Source organism: Sceloporus occidentalis, unplaced genomic scaffold (genome assembly GCF_023333645.1).
Source record: "Sceloporus occidentalis isolate IW3139 unplaced genomic scaffold, rSceOcc1.0.p SCAF_5, whole genome shotgun sequence".
Lineage (NCBI taxonomy): Eukaryota > Metazoa > Chordata > Lepidosauria > Squamata > Phrynosomatidae > Sceloporus > Sceloporus occidentalis.
In genome coordinates, this window is record NW_028316985.1 from 154,009,954 (window position 1) to 154,027,596 (window position 17,643).

The following is a 17,643-nucleotide window of genomic DNA, read 5'->3' on the forward strand; positions in this document are numbered from 1 at the left end:
TGTAACATCAATGGTGTGGAATCACAAGAAACCTGAGTGCACCAGATTATAGCTTTTATGCAAGCAGTTGTACAAAGCAGTTGCATAGCAAAGCCTCTACAAGTGTGCAATGAGCTCTGAATTAAAGACCACCCTCGAACAAATTCCTAAAAAGTGCAACTGCTAGTTCAATAGATTTTGCGCTAGTACAATGTCATAATTTGATATAGGCCAAAAATACTATACTCTTACTTCCTTCATGTCCCAACATGCAGATCAATTCAGTTTGCCATATCAAGTCAATCCCTGACTTCTCCAAATTCAAGGATTGGCTTGTACTGTCTAGAATTGAGGTCTATGCCTGCATTCTTATACTGTCACTAGGCAGGAAGCCTAACCTTCCTATCATGCCACTCTGTCATCTTCCTATCTCCAAAACAGGAGCAGAAGTAGTGGTGAAATCTCTAATCTCACTCTCTCCAACTAGCATTCAGCAAGCCACTAGTAAGACTGTATCAAAAGCAGCAGCAGAGCTACCAGGAAGCTTGTATGTCTACCAATATGTGCGTGTATGTGCCTGCAAGTTGCCCATTGACTTATGGCAACCCCATGAATTCCATAAGGTTTTCTTAGGCAAAGAATATTCAGAAGTGTTTTGGCAAATCCTTCCTCTGAAATAAGGTCTACAGTTTCTAGTAGTCCAAATACTAACCAATACCATATTAAAAATCCTTAGAGAACTACATTTGCCAGATCTCCATAAACTTGGAACAGTGCTTTGGGGCATTTTAGCTGTTGCACTACTAGAGGGAAGAAAGGTGTGGGAGAGAACAAGAGGGTTCGGAGCAATTGCCTAATCAGACATGTGTACTGGTTTCCAGCTGAAAATTTTGACTCATTTAACTCAGCAGACCTTACTTTTCAGCAGTCATATACTGGTTTGCACCATAGTCCTTAGTACATTATGTTGGTTTTAAGAATAACCTATGGTGATGCTAAAGCTCCCATCATTTTTCACCACTAACTATGCTGACTAGGGCTGATACAAGCTGTATCTCAGAAACATCTGGAGGGAAACAACTTGGCCAGCCTCATATATTGCTGACAATGCTGCCAAAAGGAAATAATAACCATTTCTCATACTCCAGGAGATGTCTATGGCTTCATCTACATTTCAAAATTAATGCAGTTTGACACTGCTTTAACTGCTGTGACTCTATGCTATGGAATTCTGGGATTTATAGTTTTGTGAGATATTTAACCTTATCTGGCACAAATCCCATGCTTCCATAGGATGGAGCCATGACCGTTAAAACAGTGACAAACTGCATTAGTTCTGCAGTGTAGCAGCAGTAAGTTCAATGAAGAATTTACGCAAAGGCAAATCAATGAAAACAGCTTCAGACAACTGACAATCCCTTTTCTAGTGGCAATATTTATCATTTAGGCAGCATGAGCTTTCATGATGGATTATAAAAGCAACAATGGAAAAAGGAAAAATTGGGAGAAAGAAAAAACACTGGGGAGCCTAAAATGTTATATGAAAACTCCAAGGAAAACATCAATCTTAGATTGTACAGAGGTATTTTACCATTCAGGCATTTTAATAATCTTCTACTGAGTTCCCATAAAAATATATTGACTTCATGAGGATAACCAAGTGAAAGTAATGAGTTTTATAAACCTGAACGACAAATGGATATACAGGAATAAATCACAATAAAATCTGTTTCACACTGCATGGTCACTCCTAAATTTAATTCCTTTCTCCTCTCTCCATTGTACAGGAAAGAATTTTTAAAACTGAAAACCATTTCTTCTTTTAAATCATGCTCTCTGGATTATGATATATGGTTATAATCCTGTATATAGGTACTTATGTTTAAATACCCTCAAAATTAATGATGCTTCCTGCCACACAATGGAGAAGGACTGTACTCTACAAGACTTAGATATGTGTGAAGTTTAACAACATTTTGCAGAAAGAAGGATGTCCAACATGTGGGATGTACACACAATCCAGCCAATATATTACCCAAGCTCTGGATATGACCAAACTTGTTCTTTGCATCTCAACAAGAAATCAATTTCTGCAAGAACTGACAGATACAAGCTTGGGAACATTCTAGTTGCCACAACTTTGTCTTGCTAAAGTACAGCCAATGTGTAGCAAAGAGAAGACCCAGTGGTCCATCTCACTGACCATGAATGCCTTTAAAGTGGCATGAATCCTTCATTGAGATAACTGCCATTGCCATCTTGCAGATGGCAGTTCTGGTAGAATTCTGCTTCTTCCTCCTATTCAAAAAACTTCATTATGTTGTTATAATGTTTAAATGCAGGTTATATCTTTAGGCAAAACCTTTCCTATTACTATATTTCCATATTGAGATTAGATGTTCCTGCTAAAAATTCTACCTGTCATGCAGCTGTTAACACAGTATGATTCCTGTAAAGTGGGAGGAAAGATGATTATTTTTAATGAGGTATTTAAGGTTGCCATAAGTTGGAAATGTCTTGAAGACAGACAACAACAACAAAACCAGTGGGGCAACCATTTAAAAAGGAAAAAAAAGATATAGCTGGACTATTTTGTCTATTTGCTTGCTTTTTTGCCACAAGGGAAGGTATATGTTTGTAATACATCTGTGAAATCTCTGCTGAATCCATAGCCATCTATCATAAAGCATAAAATTAAGACATTGTCCAAATTATCACTTGCTACGTATAAATTTGAAAGATAGTGAAGATATATAAGAAAATGAGCAAATGTCAATCAAGTGACTCATTCAGGATCAAGTTTTTGCTTTTAACATATTATAATTATGATTGCCTGCACTGCTTCTTTAACTGTTGGTAGGAAAGCCCTGTCATCAAAACTTAATTAGGCAGGGTATGCAGTGATTTCCTGCATGGCAGCAGGTTGGACTGGATGGCCCTTGCGGTCTCTTCCAACTCTACGATTCTATGATTCTATGCATTATCAGGTTTTAAAAGAAGTATGTGCTTTAAAGAGAGGTAAATGAACAAATTATATTGTTTCTACATACTGTATTGCTGATGTGTAGCTTCAAGTTATTTCCAACTTATGGTGGTCTTAAGGCCAACTTATCACAGGGTTTTGTTGGCAAGATTTCTTCAGCGGGGAAGGAACTACCTTTGCCTTCCTATGAGGATGAGAGAGTATAACTTGCCCTAGGTCACCCAGTGGGTTTCCATGGCTGAGCAGAGATTCAAACCCTGGTCTCCTGAGTCATAGTCCAACTCAAAGCACTATACCACACAGACCTTCTTGTTTATACACAGTGAAGAGCAAAATTTAGTTTGCTCCTGTACACCTAAGGAACCACAATAGGAGTTAGTGCACATGTATTGGATGGTTAACAAGTATACGATTGTACTGCCATATAGTTTCACAAGCATGACACGCAAGCTACTGTGTGATATACTTAGTTTTAATTTGATTATTTTAGATTCAGCTGTTCAAAAAAAATTGATGTGCTGGCTGTTTTATTACAGTATAGACACAGTATAGTTAACAAAGTCTCTGACAAATAAGCTCCTTTTTACAAAGTCTTTTTATACTTGCCAAAAACTCCCTTTTCCGCCTTGTCCTCTGTCTAGCTGGAAGCGTATTGTTTTTTTTTAGGAGGATCAACATAGGCAGCATAAAGAAGGGGATGGAGAAACATTCTTGGAGAAACCAAGAGTGTATCTAGTTCATTAACTGTGCTATACCAGTAGAGTAAAGCTTCCTGCTGGCATATTGCTTTTAAATAATAACTACTTTCCTAATTATTTCAGTGAACAAGGATTGTCTGAACTTCAGCTTTGTTGTTGTTATGTGTCTTCAAGTAAACTCCTGATTATGGCAACCCTCTCATTGGGTTTTTAACAAGGTTTATTCAGAGGAGGTTGTCTCTGCCTTCCTCACAGAGCGCACAACTTGCCCCAAATCATTCTGGGGATTTCCATGTCTGTGTATACAGTGGACCCTTGTTATATGCTGGGGTTTGGTTCCAAGATCCCCCATGGATAACAAAATCCATGGATGCTCAAGTCCCATTAAATATAATGACATAGCAAAATGGTGTCCCTTATAAAAAATGGAAATTCAAGGTTTGATATTTGAAATTTATACTTTTTTTTAATATTTTCAAACCATGTATGCTTGAATCTGTGTATAAAAATATGTGTATAAGGAGGACTGACTGTATTGAAAACCTGGTCTCTTAAAGTACTCGTTCAGGAGTTGGCAACCCCCGGCCCGTGGGCCGGAGGCGGCCCGCGGAGGCGGCAGGACCAGCCCCAGCCTGGTCCTGCCGACGCTGTCGCTGCCGCCACCAAGGCCGCCGCCTCCTCCTCCACCTCCTCCTGGGCCGCAAGAGGGGCCCACGGAAGCGGCCTGCCGCCTCCGCGGGCTCCCCTCTGGGCCCTTGCAGCCCCAGGCCTCTCCCTCCGGAGGGAGGCCTGGGGCCTCACGGGCCGAGAAAGGGCCCGCGGAAGCGGCCTGCCGCCTTTGCGGGCTCCTCCCAGGGCCCTTGCGGCCCCAGGCCTCCCTCTCCTTCAGCCAAAAGGGCCCCTCGAAGCCTGTTTGGCCAAAGGAAGGGACTGAGGAGGAGAGGGCGGGCACACACCTCCTCCTCCCCGCAGGGCTTCAATGGAAGCTCTGCCCCCGGCGTGCGGCTCCGCCCCCGGAGGGTGGAAGCTCCACCCCCGGCATGCAGCCCCGCCCCAGAAGGTGGAAGCTCCACCCCCTGGCTTCGGCCCCCCAGTTGTCTGAGGGACAACAACCTGGCCCCCAGCTCAAAAAGGTTGCCTACCCCTGTAACATTCAGGTCACACTACAGTTTGATTAGTCATTACCCAAAATACATGGGAGCAGGAAATGTTTTGGATTTTGTCTTTTTTCTGATTTTGGAATATCCATATATACAATCTTGGAGATGAGACCCAAATCAGAACATGACAATCATTTAAGCTTTGCATACACAAAGACTGAATCTAATTTTATACACAATATTTTTAATACTTTTGTGCATGAGACAAGGTTTGTGTACACTGAACCATCAGATAGCAAAGGTATCACTATTTCAGCCACCAATATGGATAATTTTAGAGTATTTCAGATTTTGGAATTTCAGATGAGGGACAGTAAGCATGTACTAAACTGGCTCCATGTACAATATTGAGGGCTTGGAAGCTTATATTTATCTTTCCCAGTCTTATATATGTCTACACAAAATAAGACAAAATGTAGGAAAAACTGAGATTAATGAGATTGTCTTCTGGTTAAAAAGGTAGATTACAAGATAAATCAAAATATGAGGAACATTTTGTTTCATTTTCTCTGGATTAACTGGGTGAATCTGTAGATCAGGAGTGCAAATCATGGCACCCTCCACATGTTGCTGAACTGCAACTACTAACATTCTCCACCATTGATCATTTTATCTATGGTTATAAAGAGCTTCAGTTCATCAACATCTGAAGGATCACATAATTTCCATTATCCATTTATCCCTGTAGATGAAGGTCAAACCTAATTTGTGGCATTATTACAATTTATTACCAAGCTATGTGTGAAGCCCAGCTAGCTTCCTTCTAATAGTAGCAATAGGTATAATTAGAACAAAAGCTAAAATTACCAAAATAGTCCAATTCCTTATTGTTTCTAAACACAAAATCATAACATAACATTACACTACTGTATCCATTTCTACCCATTTTTATTCAGTTATGATTTCTTCTAACCTTAACTCAATCTGAAAAAAACCCAAATAGAAATGAGAAATGTGGTGCCATTTACTCCACAAAAGTTCAATGCAACTCAAACACATGACTCTCAAATAAATCAGTGCAAGTAAAGTATACTACTTAAACAAAAGACATCTAGAGTCTTAGAAATGCATGGTTTTTAAAAGCCATGCCCTATACCATTTAAAACAATGTCAAGAAGTGTATGCGTTCTGGCAAATAATCATATAATATGCAAGGTAAAGGCAAGTATTTTTGCAGCTCGGTCCTGTAGATGTTTACTTGGAAGTCCCACAGGATTACTCCCAGTAAGTGTGCACAGGATTGCAGAGTTAGTGTTTCAGTACTTGAAAGCAATCTTTGGAATGTGCAGTTGTGTTCATTTTCAGAGCTAAACTGTTTTGACCATTAGGGGAAATGTTTGACTCATTCAGCACTTCCGGCATCCCCTGCTGGTTGACTATTGAAGAGATTTAGCTGCAAACTTGCAATGAGCAAAAAGCAATGACTCAGAGTGTAGCACAGAAATCAGGACTCGAAGAATGCCAAAAGGAAAAGGAAAACCTTGACTGGCCTAGTAATTTTCAAATCCAAGTTTCTGAAAGCCACTCTAGCACATTAAAGGTTATGCAAAGGATAATGCTTACAATAAAAAAATAAACAGACATAAAACATATGTTTTCTGATGTCATGATTAATGTTTTGGAAATCATTTACTCTACATCACTAATAACAGAATCATATAAATATTTACCATTTGGCTTATGCAAAAATCTAATAACTGAGAGTCTTTAGATGGAGAACTGAAAATTGGTAAGAGTATTGGGATAGAAGTGAACAGGCATGTTGAGAGGTAAAAGGAAACTCATTTGGAAGAAGTACCTAAATTGTCTAAACATTATAGTTTTGCACAGTATTTGTAATAAGTGTTTATCTGGTACACCCAGCACAAAAGCTCTTATTTTATTTAGCAATTTAACCAAACTGAAATGATCAGCAAGGAGCCTAAAATGATGCCCATTCACATATGGCATTTTTCCTACATGGAGAAAAGGTCAGGTGTGAAACAGATCATAGTTAAAGCTAACTAGTTAATGACAATTGCTGGCCTGTGCAGCTAGAATGAACGATCACCTATGTAGCATGTTGATCAGCCAGCTAATATCAAGCAAAAACAACAATTCCGTGCTTTAGATTAATCTACCAGAATAAAAAAACTGGCATACCTTTTCAAAGGTTACATTTCTACATTCAACAAAAAATTTAAACAATGCAAAGTACCTTGGTAAAATCACTGATGCCTTAAATATTCAAAGTGTAATCCTATGCAAGTCTACTTAGAAGTCACATTGAAATCAGTAGCATTCAGTCCTGTGTAAAAAATGGAACCTGAAAGAACAGAGCTGACAGGACAGAGAAAGATAAATTGTAAAACTGTACCTCTGCTCTCTGGGTCCGTGGCAACACAGCAGACTTTTCAATGGCATAAACATCCACGAGATACAGGCGTGCTCCTTGCTCCCTGTCCAAAATAGCAGCTGTCTGGATCACACCAGTGTGGCGCCCAATGGTGAAGAGTCGGCCAAACATTTTGTCTTCACAACGCACTGAGACTATGAAATATTCCACAAGGCCTTCAGTCCCTCTAGGACTAGCTGCTTCTATAGATATCACATTTGTCCCGATTGGTTCACCTTCTTTTAAAATGGTAATGTACTTTGGCTGAGTAAAAACAGGGCCATCAAGTCCTTGTAGAATTACCGTCATCTCAGTGGTTGACTTTCTCCTCTCAGGGCCAAGATCAGTGGCTGAAACTATAAAGCTGTATATGAGTTGAGATGCAACTAAGGTTGATGACACTCGCAATTCTCCACTGTAGCGATCCACAATAAATATGTCTGTGTCCCCATTAATAATTTCATATTCAACCTCTCCATTTTCCCCTTCATCAGGATCAGCAGCAACAATAGTAGTTAAGACTGTACCAATCACAACAGAGGGGTCTGCAGCAAGGGCATTTTGTGATACAAAAGTAGGAACATTGTCATTCTGGTCAGTTACTAGAATGGTCACATTCTTCAAACCAAATCTTCTAGATTCTACAGGGACAGCCTGGTCAGTGGCTTTCACTGTCAATTCAAAGAGATTAGCAAATTCACGGTCTATTTCAGCACTGGTATATATTGTTCCTTTGACTTCATCTATTTGGAAATGGTTCCCTCTTGGCATTTGCTGAATGATTGTATATGCTAACTGCCCATTAATATCTGCATCTGGATCATGAGCAGTTACAGAAATGACTGAACTCCCAACAGGAATGTTCTCAACAATAGACTTAAAAATGTCCCCAGGTGGAAATTTAGGTGGGTTGTCATTATAATCCCTGACGTATATTACAACTGACATGGTAGAAGACTGAGGAGGCCTCCCTTTATCTTTCGCTGTTATGTTTAGTTTATAAATTGACTGTGTTTCAAAATCCAACATTTTGGCAAGGAAAATACTGCCAGTATTGGGACTGATGCTAAATGTTCCATGATTATTTGTCCCTGTAATACTATAATGAAGGTCCGCATTGTCCCCCGAATCAGAATCAGTGGCAGTGACAGAAGAGACCAGTTCTCCAATTCTCATGTTTTCCAAGACATCAACAAATAAAGTGGATTTGGGGAAAGAAGGACTATTGTCATTTTCATCCAGCACTTCAATGTTCAATGTACACAATGAGCTTAGAGAAACTGCTCCAGAATCTACTGCCTGGATGGTGAGTGAGTAAGATGCAGTAGCCTCATGGTCCAATTTGCCAACTAAAGTCACCTGGCCCGTGCTATTATCTATTGTAAACTGGTTTTCTTCATTGCCCTTAATTACAGAATAATGGATCAATCCATTATTACCTTCATCAACATCTGAGGCAGAAACTCTTAAAACCTGAGTCAGATTTGCAGCCAATTCTGATATTGTAGCTTGATAGAGTTCTTTTAAAAATTTTGGCACATTATCATTTATATCCTTCAAGTAAACCTGCACAGTCGCTTGATCCCTTAAAGGCTTTGGCAACCCTTGATCCATCGCAATAACTGTAAATGTAAATACAGCAGTTCCCCTTTGCCTCATGAGGGATTCCCTGTCCAACTGATGAGTACTCCTTAGATCTCCACTCATTGCATTCAGTTCAAAATCAGGCTGCATGTGCTCAAATGAGTATCTGACTTCACCATTAGATCCAGAGTCTTTGTCAAAAGCACTTATTTTACCCACAAATGAACCACCAACCTGCTCCTCCTCATAATAAAAAACATAATTGGTACTGTTAAACAATGGTCTGTTATCATTTACATCTTCTAAAATCACAGTGACATTCACTGTGGCACTCAGAGGTTCTACTGCTCTATCAGAAGCCACAACTAGTAGTATGTATCTTTCCTGAAGTTCACGGTCCAGCTCACTCTTTATATACAGCTGACCGTCTGGAAATATGCCAAAGGCATCTCCAGTATTTCCTTCAATTATGTTATAAGCTATTTCTCCATTTGCACCTGAATCCTTGTCAGAAGCATGCACACTGAAAAATCTGGAGTTCACAGGTTCCAGTTCAGAAATGGTGACTTCATAGGAAAGTTGGTCAAACACGGGTGAGTTGTCATTTACATCATGAACAGAAACAGTTAAAATAAAGCTAGAGGAGCGCCTTGGAACTCCCAAGTCAGAAGCCATAATCTCCACTTGATAAGAACCAGCATTTATGTCCAGAGGCCCTGTCAGACTAATGGCACCACTTTGCTCATTGACATTAAATAAGTCCTTAGGATTCTGCTTTAGGCTATAAAGGACCATGCCATTAATACCTTCATCAGGATCAACAGCTTTAGCTTGGAATATGGTATGCCCAGTACTCCAGTTCTCAACCACATTCACACTTTCCACTGCATGAAGAAAATGGGGGGAATTGTCATTTAGATCTCTGACAGTTATATTGACCAAAGCATCCCCTGTGATTGCTCCACCACTTGCCACCACTTTTAGCTGGTAAAATGCTTGCTCTTCCCTATCAATAATGCTAGCTGTGGTGATCAGGCCTGTCATTTTGTTAATTTCAAACATACCCCTCTGGTCCCCCATTGTGATAAGGTAAGTTATATTGGTATTGAGATCCATAGTGGTAGCAGAAACACTGCCTACATGATAACCTAGGGCAACATTTTCAAACACCACAAAGCTGTAGATATCCTGACTAAATACTGGAGGATTATCCTGAGTGTCCAAGACATTGACTGTAACTATGGCCTGATTTTGAGACTGCAGGTTACCACCATCACTGGCAACTATTTGTAGTTGGTAAGCAGTCTTCTCCTCTCTATCCAGTACTGTTTTGGTGGTAATAACCCCTGTCTGGTTATGAATTTGAAATCTGGAGGTATCCCCTGCTGAGATGGTGTACCTGACTGTCCCATTGAGCCCAAGGTCAGGGTCACTGGCAGACACAGTGGCAACGTAGCTGCCCGCAGGTTCATTTTCTTGGATATGGGCGAAGTATTGGACAGGATAAAACAGGGGGCTGTTATCATTCACATCAAGCAAGCTCACATTGACCTGAACCATTGAGGATAGGGCAGGAGAGCCCAGATCAGTGGCCAAAACTTGCAGTGAGTAGTACCCCTGTTCTTCCCTGTCTAATTGGGAAATTGTACTGAGCCTTCCTGATACAGGATCCAAGCGGAATATCCTCCAAGTAGTAACTAAAGGACCACCCGCCAACCCCCCTGGCTCAGTTTCTTGCAAGGAGAAACGTACAGTCCCATTATCTCCCAAGTCACCATCAAGAGCAGAAAGAACAAGCAACTCAGTTCCTGGAGGGGAATTTTCTGCCACAGATATATGATAGCCATCTGGTTGGCTAAACTGGGGCCTCTCATCATTAACATCCATTATATTCACTACCAAACGTGCATAAGAAACTTTGGGCTGCACACCTTGGTCTCGGGCACTAATGTTTAGCACCACCTGTGAAGCTATTTCACGGTCCAACCCAGCAGATGCTGCCATACTTGGGCTGGATACACCCAATAGAGCCCTGGCCATGGTTGTATCAGGGCTCTTGGTGGTGACTAGGCCACTGTGCTCACTAATACAGAACCAGCCCAGCTCATTGCCAGAAACTATGCTGTACTTGAGGTTGGCATTAAGGCCTGAATCCCGATCTGTAGCACTCAAGCCTTGTACATAGCTGCCAGGTGGCACCTCTTCACTAATATTCACTTGGTACACCAACTGCCCAAAAACAGGTGGGTGATCATTGATGTCATTCACGAAGATCACCAAACTAGCTACAGAGGATCGGCTCACTGGAACTGGAATAGCACCATCAGGGCTGAGGGAAGAAGGGACAGGCCCTGGTGATGGTGGAGGAGCCCCAAAGTTGTCAGTCACAGCCACAGTAAGGTTATAGGTGGGTATGCGTTCCCGGTCCAGAGCAGCAGCCACTTTGATAAGGCTGAGGTTGGGTACTTTGCTGCTCTGCACCTCAAAATGGCGCTGCTCATTCCCACCCAAAATGGATACTGAAATATTCCCATTGGCTGCTGGCGAATCAGCATCACTGACAGTCAGCAGTGCCACCACTGTGCCAGGTGCTGCATTCTCATCTACAGAGGCAAAACGGGAGGTGGCTGGGAAGTAGCGGAATTTGACCCGCGGCTCATTATCATTCACATCCAGCAGGTGGATCAGAGCCTCGGCACGGCTACTCAAAGCAGGCACTCCCCGATCTATAGCTTGAACTGTTAGGGAGTACTGCCTCCGTGACTCATAGTCCAGTCCCTCCCGGATACGAATGACCCCACTTTCTGGGTCCACTTCAAAAGGAAGTGCCCCAGCTCCATCGACACCAGCACTTTCCACCCCCTCCAGACGATATCGGATGTCGGCATTGGTGCCCTCATCAGCATCTGCAGCTGCCACTTGCAAAACACTGGCCCCGACAGGTGCATCCTCGGGCACTCGGGCCTGATAGAGGGTCTGACTAAAGACAGGTGGGTTGTCATTGATATCCTGCACTGTGACATTGACTTGCAAGTATCCACGCCTCCGTGGCTCCCCTTTGTCCTCTACTTGTACCAGCAGCTGGTAGGCAGGTGTGGCCTCTCTATCCAGCCCACCACGAGAGACCAAGTGCAGGAAGGCACCTTCCCCGCTGGGGTTGAGAGTGATGTTCAGCTGGAAGCGGCCTTCTTCATTGCCACCCACAATGCGGTACGAACTCTGGTCCACGCCGTTGGTCCCACTGTCCGCATCAGTAGCTGTGTCCAGGATGAGCTGCCGGCCGCTGCCTGTGTCCTCCTTGAAAGTCACCACAATGGAAGGGTCCGGGAAGACGGGAGCGTTGTCATTCAGGTCCAGCACCACGATGCGCACTTCACTGGGATAAGTCGGCTGGCTAGAGAGCACCACTAAGTCCATCACGTCGCTGGCCAGGCTCTCTCGGTCGATGGTGGCACGGGTGTGAAGGTCTCCCGAGGTGGCGTTGATGGAGAAAAGAGCATGGTGCTCACTCAGGCGATAGGTGAAGCCTGGACGGGTGGCGATGGTCCCCACCCAAGTCCCCGGGGGTTGCTCCTCCAGCACCTGAAAGAGCTGCCTGGGCTCAGCAGAGGCATGGAAAGGCGGCAGCAACAAGAGGAAGGCCAAACCTGGCATCCAGAGAGAAGAGGAGGCACTGCCCCGCCTGAGAGGGCCCATGGCAAAGGCGAGGGCTCTGAGGAGGGCGAGTCCAGGGGAAAAGAGGGCAAATGGAGGGATATCCAATCCGGAAGGGCAGAAAGTCGAGCTGGGAGCACCTATCCACATTGCCAGAGGTGTCCAGGTGGGGGAATGGAGACTGTAACCCTCTCCAGCATCTCTCCCTCAGGCTTTGAAAGAACAATACAAGAACAATTGTTGCTGCTGCTGTTGTTGTTGTTGTGTGCCTTCCAGGAGCCCTGAGTCCAGGCCAAAGCCTGGCTACCCCCCGCCCCCCCCCCCCCCAGAGGCAGGAGGCTGGCTGGGCTCCCCCTTCCTTGCCCCGATTTGGGAGAGAAGGAGAAGAAACAACCCCTCACAAAGGCAGCACCGACATTCCTCAGAGGAAGGGAGTCAAGTCCAGGCCACTGGATCTTTCGGAGAGAGTCAAGCCCCGCCAGCCGAGTCCTTCTCGCGCAGCAGCAAAACTTCCCCCAAAGGCTGGCTGGGAGCGCTCTTGCGCTGGGGCTCCTCTCCTTCGCTGGGGATGGAGGGGGGGCCCTGGGACTCGGGGGGTCCTTTCGCCTCACTTAAACCGGGGCTTTCCTCTGGTGGCTCCGGAGCACTGCGAAAAGTTCTCCCTCCTTTCTTGGGCTGAGGCGCATCCTTCGCTTCGGAGAAAGAGCCCGGCTCCCAATTGAGCCTCCAGGTTGAGTCCAGTTTGGTCAGGAAAAGTTTTCCTGAGGGGGAAAAACAAGAAGGGGACCAAGAGACAGGTCCACTTTGTGAGAGGAAGACAGAGAGAGAGAGAAGGAACAAAGTCTCGGTTGGCTTCGCACCTTTTGTCTCCCGTCCCTCGCTCTCTCTTTGTAATAATCCCAAAAGTTCTCAGAGGTGCGGCTCTTCTTCTTCTATTTCTCCTGCTTCTTCTTTCCTCCTCTCCCTTCTTCCTTTTAAAAAAGGGGGAGTTGACTCAGCTGCTCGGTTCGGAGAGGGTCCGAAGAAGGAAAGCGGAGGAGGAGAGGAAGGAGCCCGAGGAACAGCAGCAGCAACCTTCGCAGAGCTGCCCCCGAAAGCCCGGCTCCAACTTTGCCTCCGCTCCTCCTTGAGCCTCTCTCGCTCTCTCTCTCTCTAAGGCTCTTTGGACTTCCACACAAGTCTCGCCTCAATGTATCGCTCGCTCTCTCCCCCTTCCCCTCCCCCCGCCTCATTCACCGCCGCCTCCCATTGGCTGCCCATCTTCTCTTTCCACCCATTGGATGGTTGCATTGGCTCCTTGGAGTGTCAATCAAGTTTGGGGGGGTGAGACACTGCCTGAGAGTTCTGTCCCCACTAGCGATGTATCCGCACTGTAGAAATGATGCGGTTTGAGCCCGCTTTAAAGGGCCAGGGCGCCCGGCGGTGGAATTCTGGGGCAGAATTCTGGAAGGTGCCACAATAAAACGACCCTAACCCAGAATTCCACCGCCGGGCGCCCTGGCCCTTTAAAGCGGGCTCAAACCGCATCATTCCTGCAGTGCGGAGAGTTGGCTTGGGGTAACAGCTGAGAAAATAGCTGGAAAAGGGAGGGAGGGAGGCTCTGTGTAGAGTCGCCAGGATGAACAATAAGTCGGAAGGGGATTAAGCAAAGCATGTCTGGGAAGGCTTAACTCTTCCACCTCCGAGGAAAAGGTGGCAGCGGAGTAGGGCTTCCCATCATCCCCACACGCAAGGCTTAGGGCGACCCTGAAGAGAATCTATCCTGGTTTATTTTTCCCCTTGGCCGGAGTTCCTCAGAGAGACCTTGACCCTGAGGCTGAGAGAGTGTAACTTTGCCAGAGGGGTTTACGTGGCCGGGATTCGAACCCTGCACTCCAGAGTCTTAGTCCAGCGCTCAAACCGCTCCCCCACATTGGCTCCCCCCCCCCCCGACTTTTCCCCTACTTTGCTCCTTCAGGCGTTTTGAACTTCAGCTCCCAGAATTCTTGATTGCTAACCAAAGTGACTAAAGGCTTTTGGGAGTTGAAGTCCAGAAACCTAAATGACAAAAAGTTTGGGAAGCATGACCCTAAAGCCTTGTATCACGGTCAGTTTTGGGTTGCCAGAGTCCAAACTGGAGAGGGCTTCTGGTCTTTGGTTACACAGAAGCGGGAACGTCAGGAGGTGCTGCTTGTTCCCTGGTTGTGTGACGAGCCACATCTGCTGAATGTCCCTCTTTGACAAAGCCCCTCTTCTCAAGAACCTTTCCAAGAAACTTCATTTCATTTCATTTCACTTCACAATGGGAAATGTGCAGTTGAGAAGCGAGTAGAAGTGCAGCTGGCATCATGGGAACCCCATGAGAGGGTCACCTTAGTGTCACCATAAGATTGAAAAGACTTGAAGGCAAACAGCACACACAACACACAACTATCAAAGGTCCAGTTTTCACACTGACAACCCTAAATGCTCAGTCTTCTGCTTTTGGGAGGCACTCCAGTCTCGGCCCTCCTGGGCTAAAGCATGGAAAGGTCGCCTTTGCCTCTTTTTACAACAGCTCCCAGAATCCCATAGCTAGTGGCAAGGATGGATGGAGGATTCTGGAAGTTACAGTCCGGGAAACAAAACACAAGAAAGAAACTTTCCCGATTGCTGAGTTCTCTCCCCCCCCCCCCCCAAACCTCACATCATTCCCTCAGAGCAAAGGACTGATGGTGAAGGCAGCTCTTTGAGCAACTTCAGCAGCTCAACCTCAAGGCATTGGTGGCTTTCTGGGGAGAAGTTGTCACACTTTTTGGGTGCTGATTCATAGCCGGGCAATACTTGGGTCAGTATGCAAAACATCAGTCAGTCTGTTTATTTATTTATACCCTATTTTTCTCTCACAGAGCCAGCATGGCGTAGTGGTGCGAGTGTTAGACTACGACTCTGGAGACCACAGTTTGATTCCCAGCTCAGCCATGAAACCCACTGGGTAACCTTGGGCAAGTCACGCTTTCTCAGCCTCAGGGGAAGACAATAGCAAATCCCCTCAGAACAACTCTTGCAAGAAAACCCCTTACAGTGGCCATATGTTGGAAAAAATTTGAAGGCACACAACAGCAATAGCAACTGTTCCCCCTAAACAGGATTCAAGACAGTCTTCAAGACTCAAGTATATCCTTCTTGCTGTTATGCCCAGAATGGGATCCCCAGTCACTGCTCCACTCCTTACTTCCAAAGCCTGCTAGCAAAGCCCAGCATCTCACCTTTGGGAAGAGTGTAACAAGTCCATTTTTTCTTCATATAGCTGCCTCCACAGCTGCCTAAATGGGCTAGGCCTGGATCTGTACCAGAGAGAGGGGCATGCAGAAGGGAGCAGTGGTTTCTGGCTGATTCAACATACAAAGGAGAAGCAGAAGATGGAGCTACAAGGAACAACTGCCCTCCCCTCTCTCTTCACTGAGTGATCCAAGGTCTAGGCACAGGCATTTTCTTCCATTTTCTTTCTGCTGCATCTCCAAATAAAACATCTGCAATTGGGGAGAAATGTGCATCTGGACAGCTAATAGAAGTGCAGTTGGCTTTCTTGAAACAATGAGTTGTCAGGAATCCCAAGGTCCATCCCTACCATGCACTTTCAATTACTTGAATTTCAATTATTTTCAATTACTTACTACCAATTCAGGAAGCCACCACTAAACTAACCTTGAGAGATGGGAATCCAACCTTTTTTGTTTGTTTGTTTGAAAACTTCCAGTGAAGGGAGAGCCAACCACCTTCTGAGGGAGTCTCTTCCATTGTAGTAGATGTCATACTGTCACAAAATCCTTTGTAATGTTTACTTGGAAACTCCTTTCTTGTAATTTGAAAGTGTATGGAAAGGAGCGTTATGCACAGGTATTGGAGACTGGGCATTGGAATGGAAACATGTGATGGTAGGAGCATGAAGAAACCCTTGCAGATAGTTTTAAAGCAAAGATTACTGTGTCAGAGAACACTCCATTTTAAAAAGTACTGGTTTTGAACAGTCTGCCTTTGATGAGGCAGGAAGAAAAGATAGATGGTAGTAAGGCAAATTTGTAAATGAATTCTTGCATGGTAGGTAAGCACTGGTTCCTATGAAGAAACCACCACTGATTCATGATGTAAGCAAGAAACAAACATTGCTGTTTGTTAGGTGTCTTCTCCACACACTGACAGATTTGTCCATTTGGAAAATCTTCTGTTAAAAACAAAACAAAACTGTAGTTCTCTCCATTGCTTAACACCTATCTAAGGAATATCTTCCCAGGGAGGTGACAGCTGCGTCCAGCCATGAGCAAAGGTGGCGGCTCCTTTGAACTGCCATTCATTGGCCTATATTGGAGAGAAGGGAAAGAGATCAGGATATGTTCCTGTTGCTAACCCCATGTGTGGCCTCTGCTTTCTCAGTGGCAACAAGTCAGGATTGTGGTCTGTTTTTAGCCCCACTAATTTCCAAAGAGAAAGATTTCAACATATGCGCCATTCTCCATTAAATTCAATTAGAATTAAAAATATCTATGTGGTTCACACTCACCCTCTCTTCTTTATTGCTCCTATATATCTCCCTAGACAGAGTTCAGTTGAGCAGTAAGCCCAGCTGAACCTCAGTATTCCTGGGTCAAATTAAATATTCAGAAAATGTACTGTGAAAGCTAAAATAAATAAACATAAGAACCAGTATGACTTTGTATCAGTAAAAAGAATTTGTATTGTTATAATCTTGATTTCCACTTAGGGTGTATCCACACTATATAATTGTAACAGTTTGATGCCACTTCAGCTGTCATGAGTCCATAGTAATGTATCCTAGGATTTGCAATTCGGTGGAGGATATAGAAATCTTTGCTGGGGAGATACGGTCTGTTCCTCTGAATTACAACATTACTGGAGCTCTCTAGCAGAGAATTCAAAGCACTCCTCCAAGTACAAAAAATAGCCATTTTGTATAAAAGATATCATTAGCTGTTGCAGGGTAACTTATGAAATGAAAGGCCTCTTTAGACTGGAGTAGGGATGGGAAGGAGTTGCACAGTACACATTTTGTTCAATGTAACAAGTAAATTGATGCTAAGGCATCTATCAGTCACTACTATCACATTGTCACATGTCACATTATCCATATCTGATTTTGACTTCTGGAACAATCTGAAATTCTTTTTGAAGCTGTCCTTTCATACAGTCATATAGACTGTTCCCTGACATAACAACAATGTCCCATGATTTCAG

General features: G+C 44.1%; 1 protein-coding gene across 1 annotated transcript in view; it reads right to left on the minus strand.

Moving 5' to 3' along the window:
* Nucleotides 1–12,474, minus strand: part of FAT4 (FAT atypical cadherin 4) — a 178,253-nt gene extending 165,779 nt beyond the window's left edge. The window contains exon 1 of the mRNA XM_089527240.1: nt 7,177–12,474. Within this exon, the coding sequence (XP_089383366.1) occupies nt 7,177–12,474 (5,298 nt within the window). The remainder of the gene's footprint in view (nt 1–7,176) is intronic.
* Nucleotides 12,475–17,643: the final 5,169 nt, after the last annotated feature.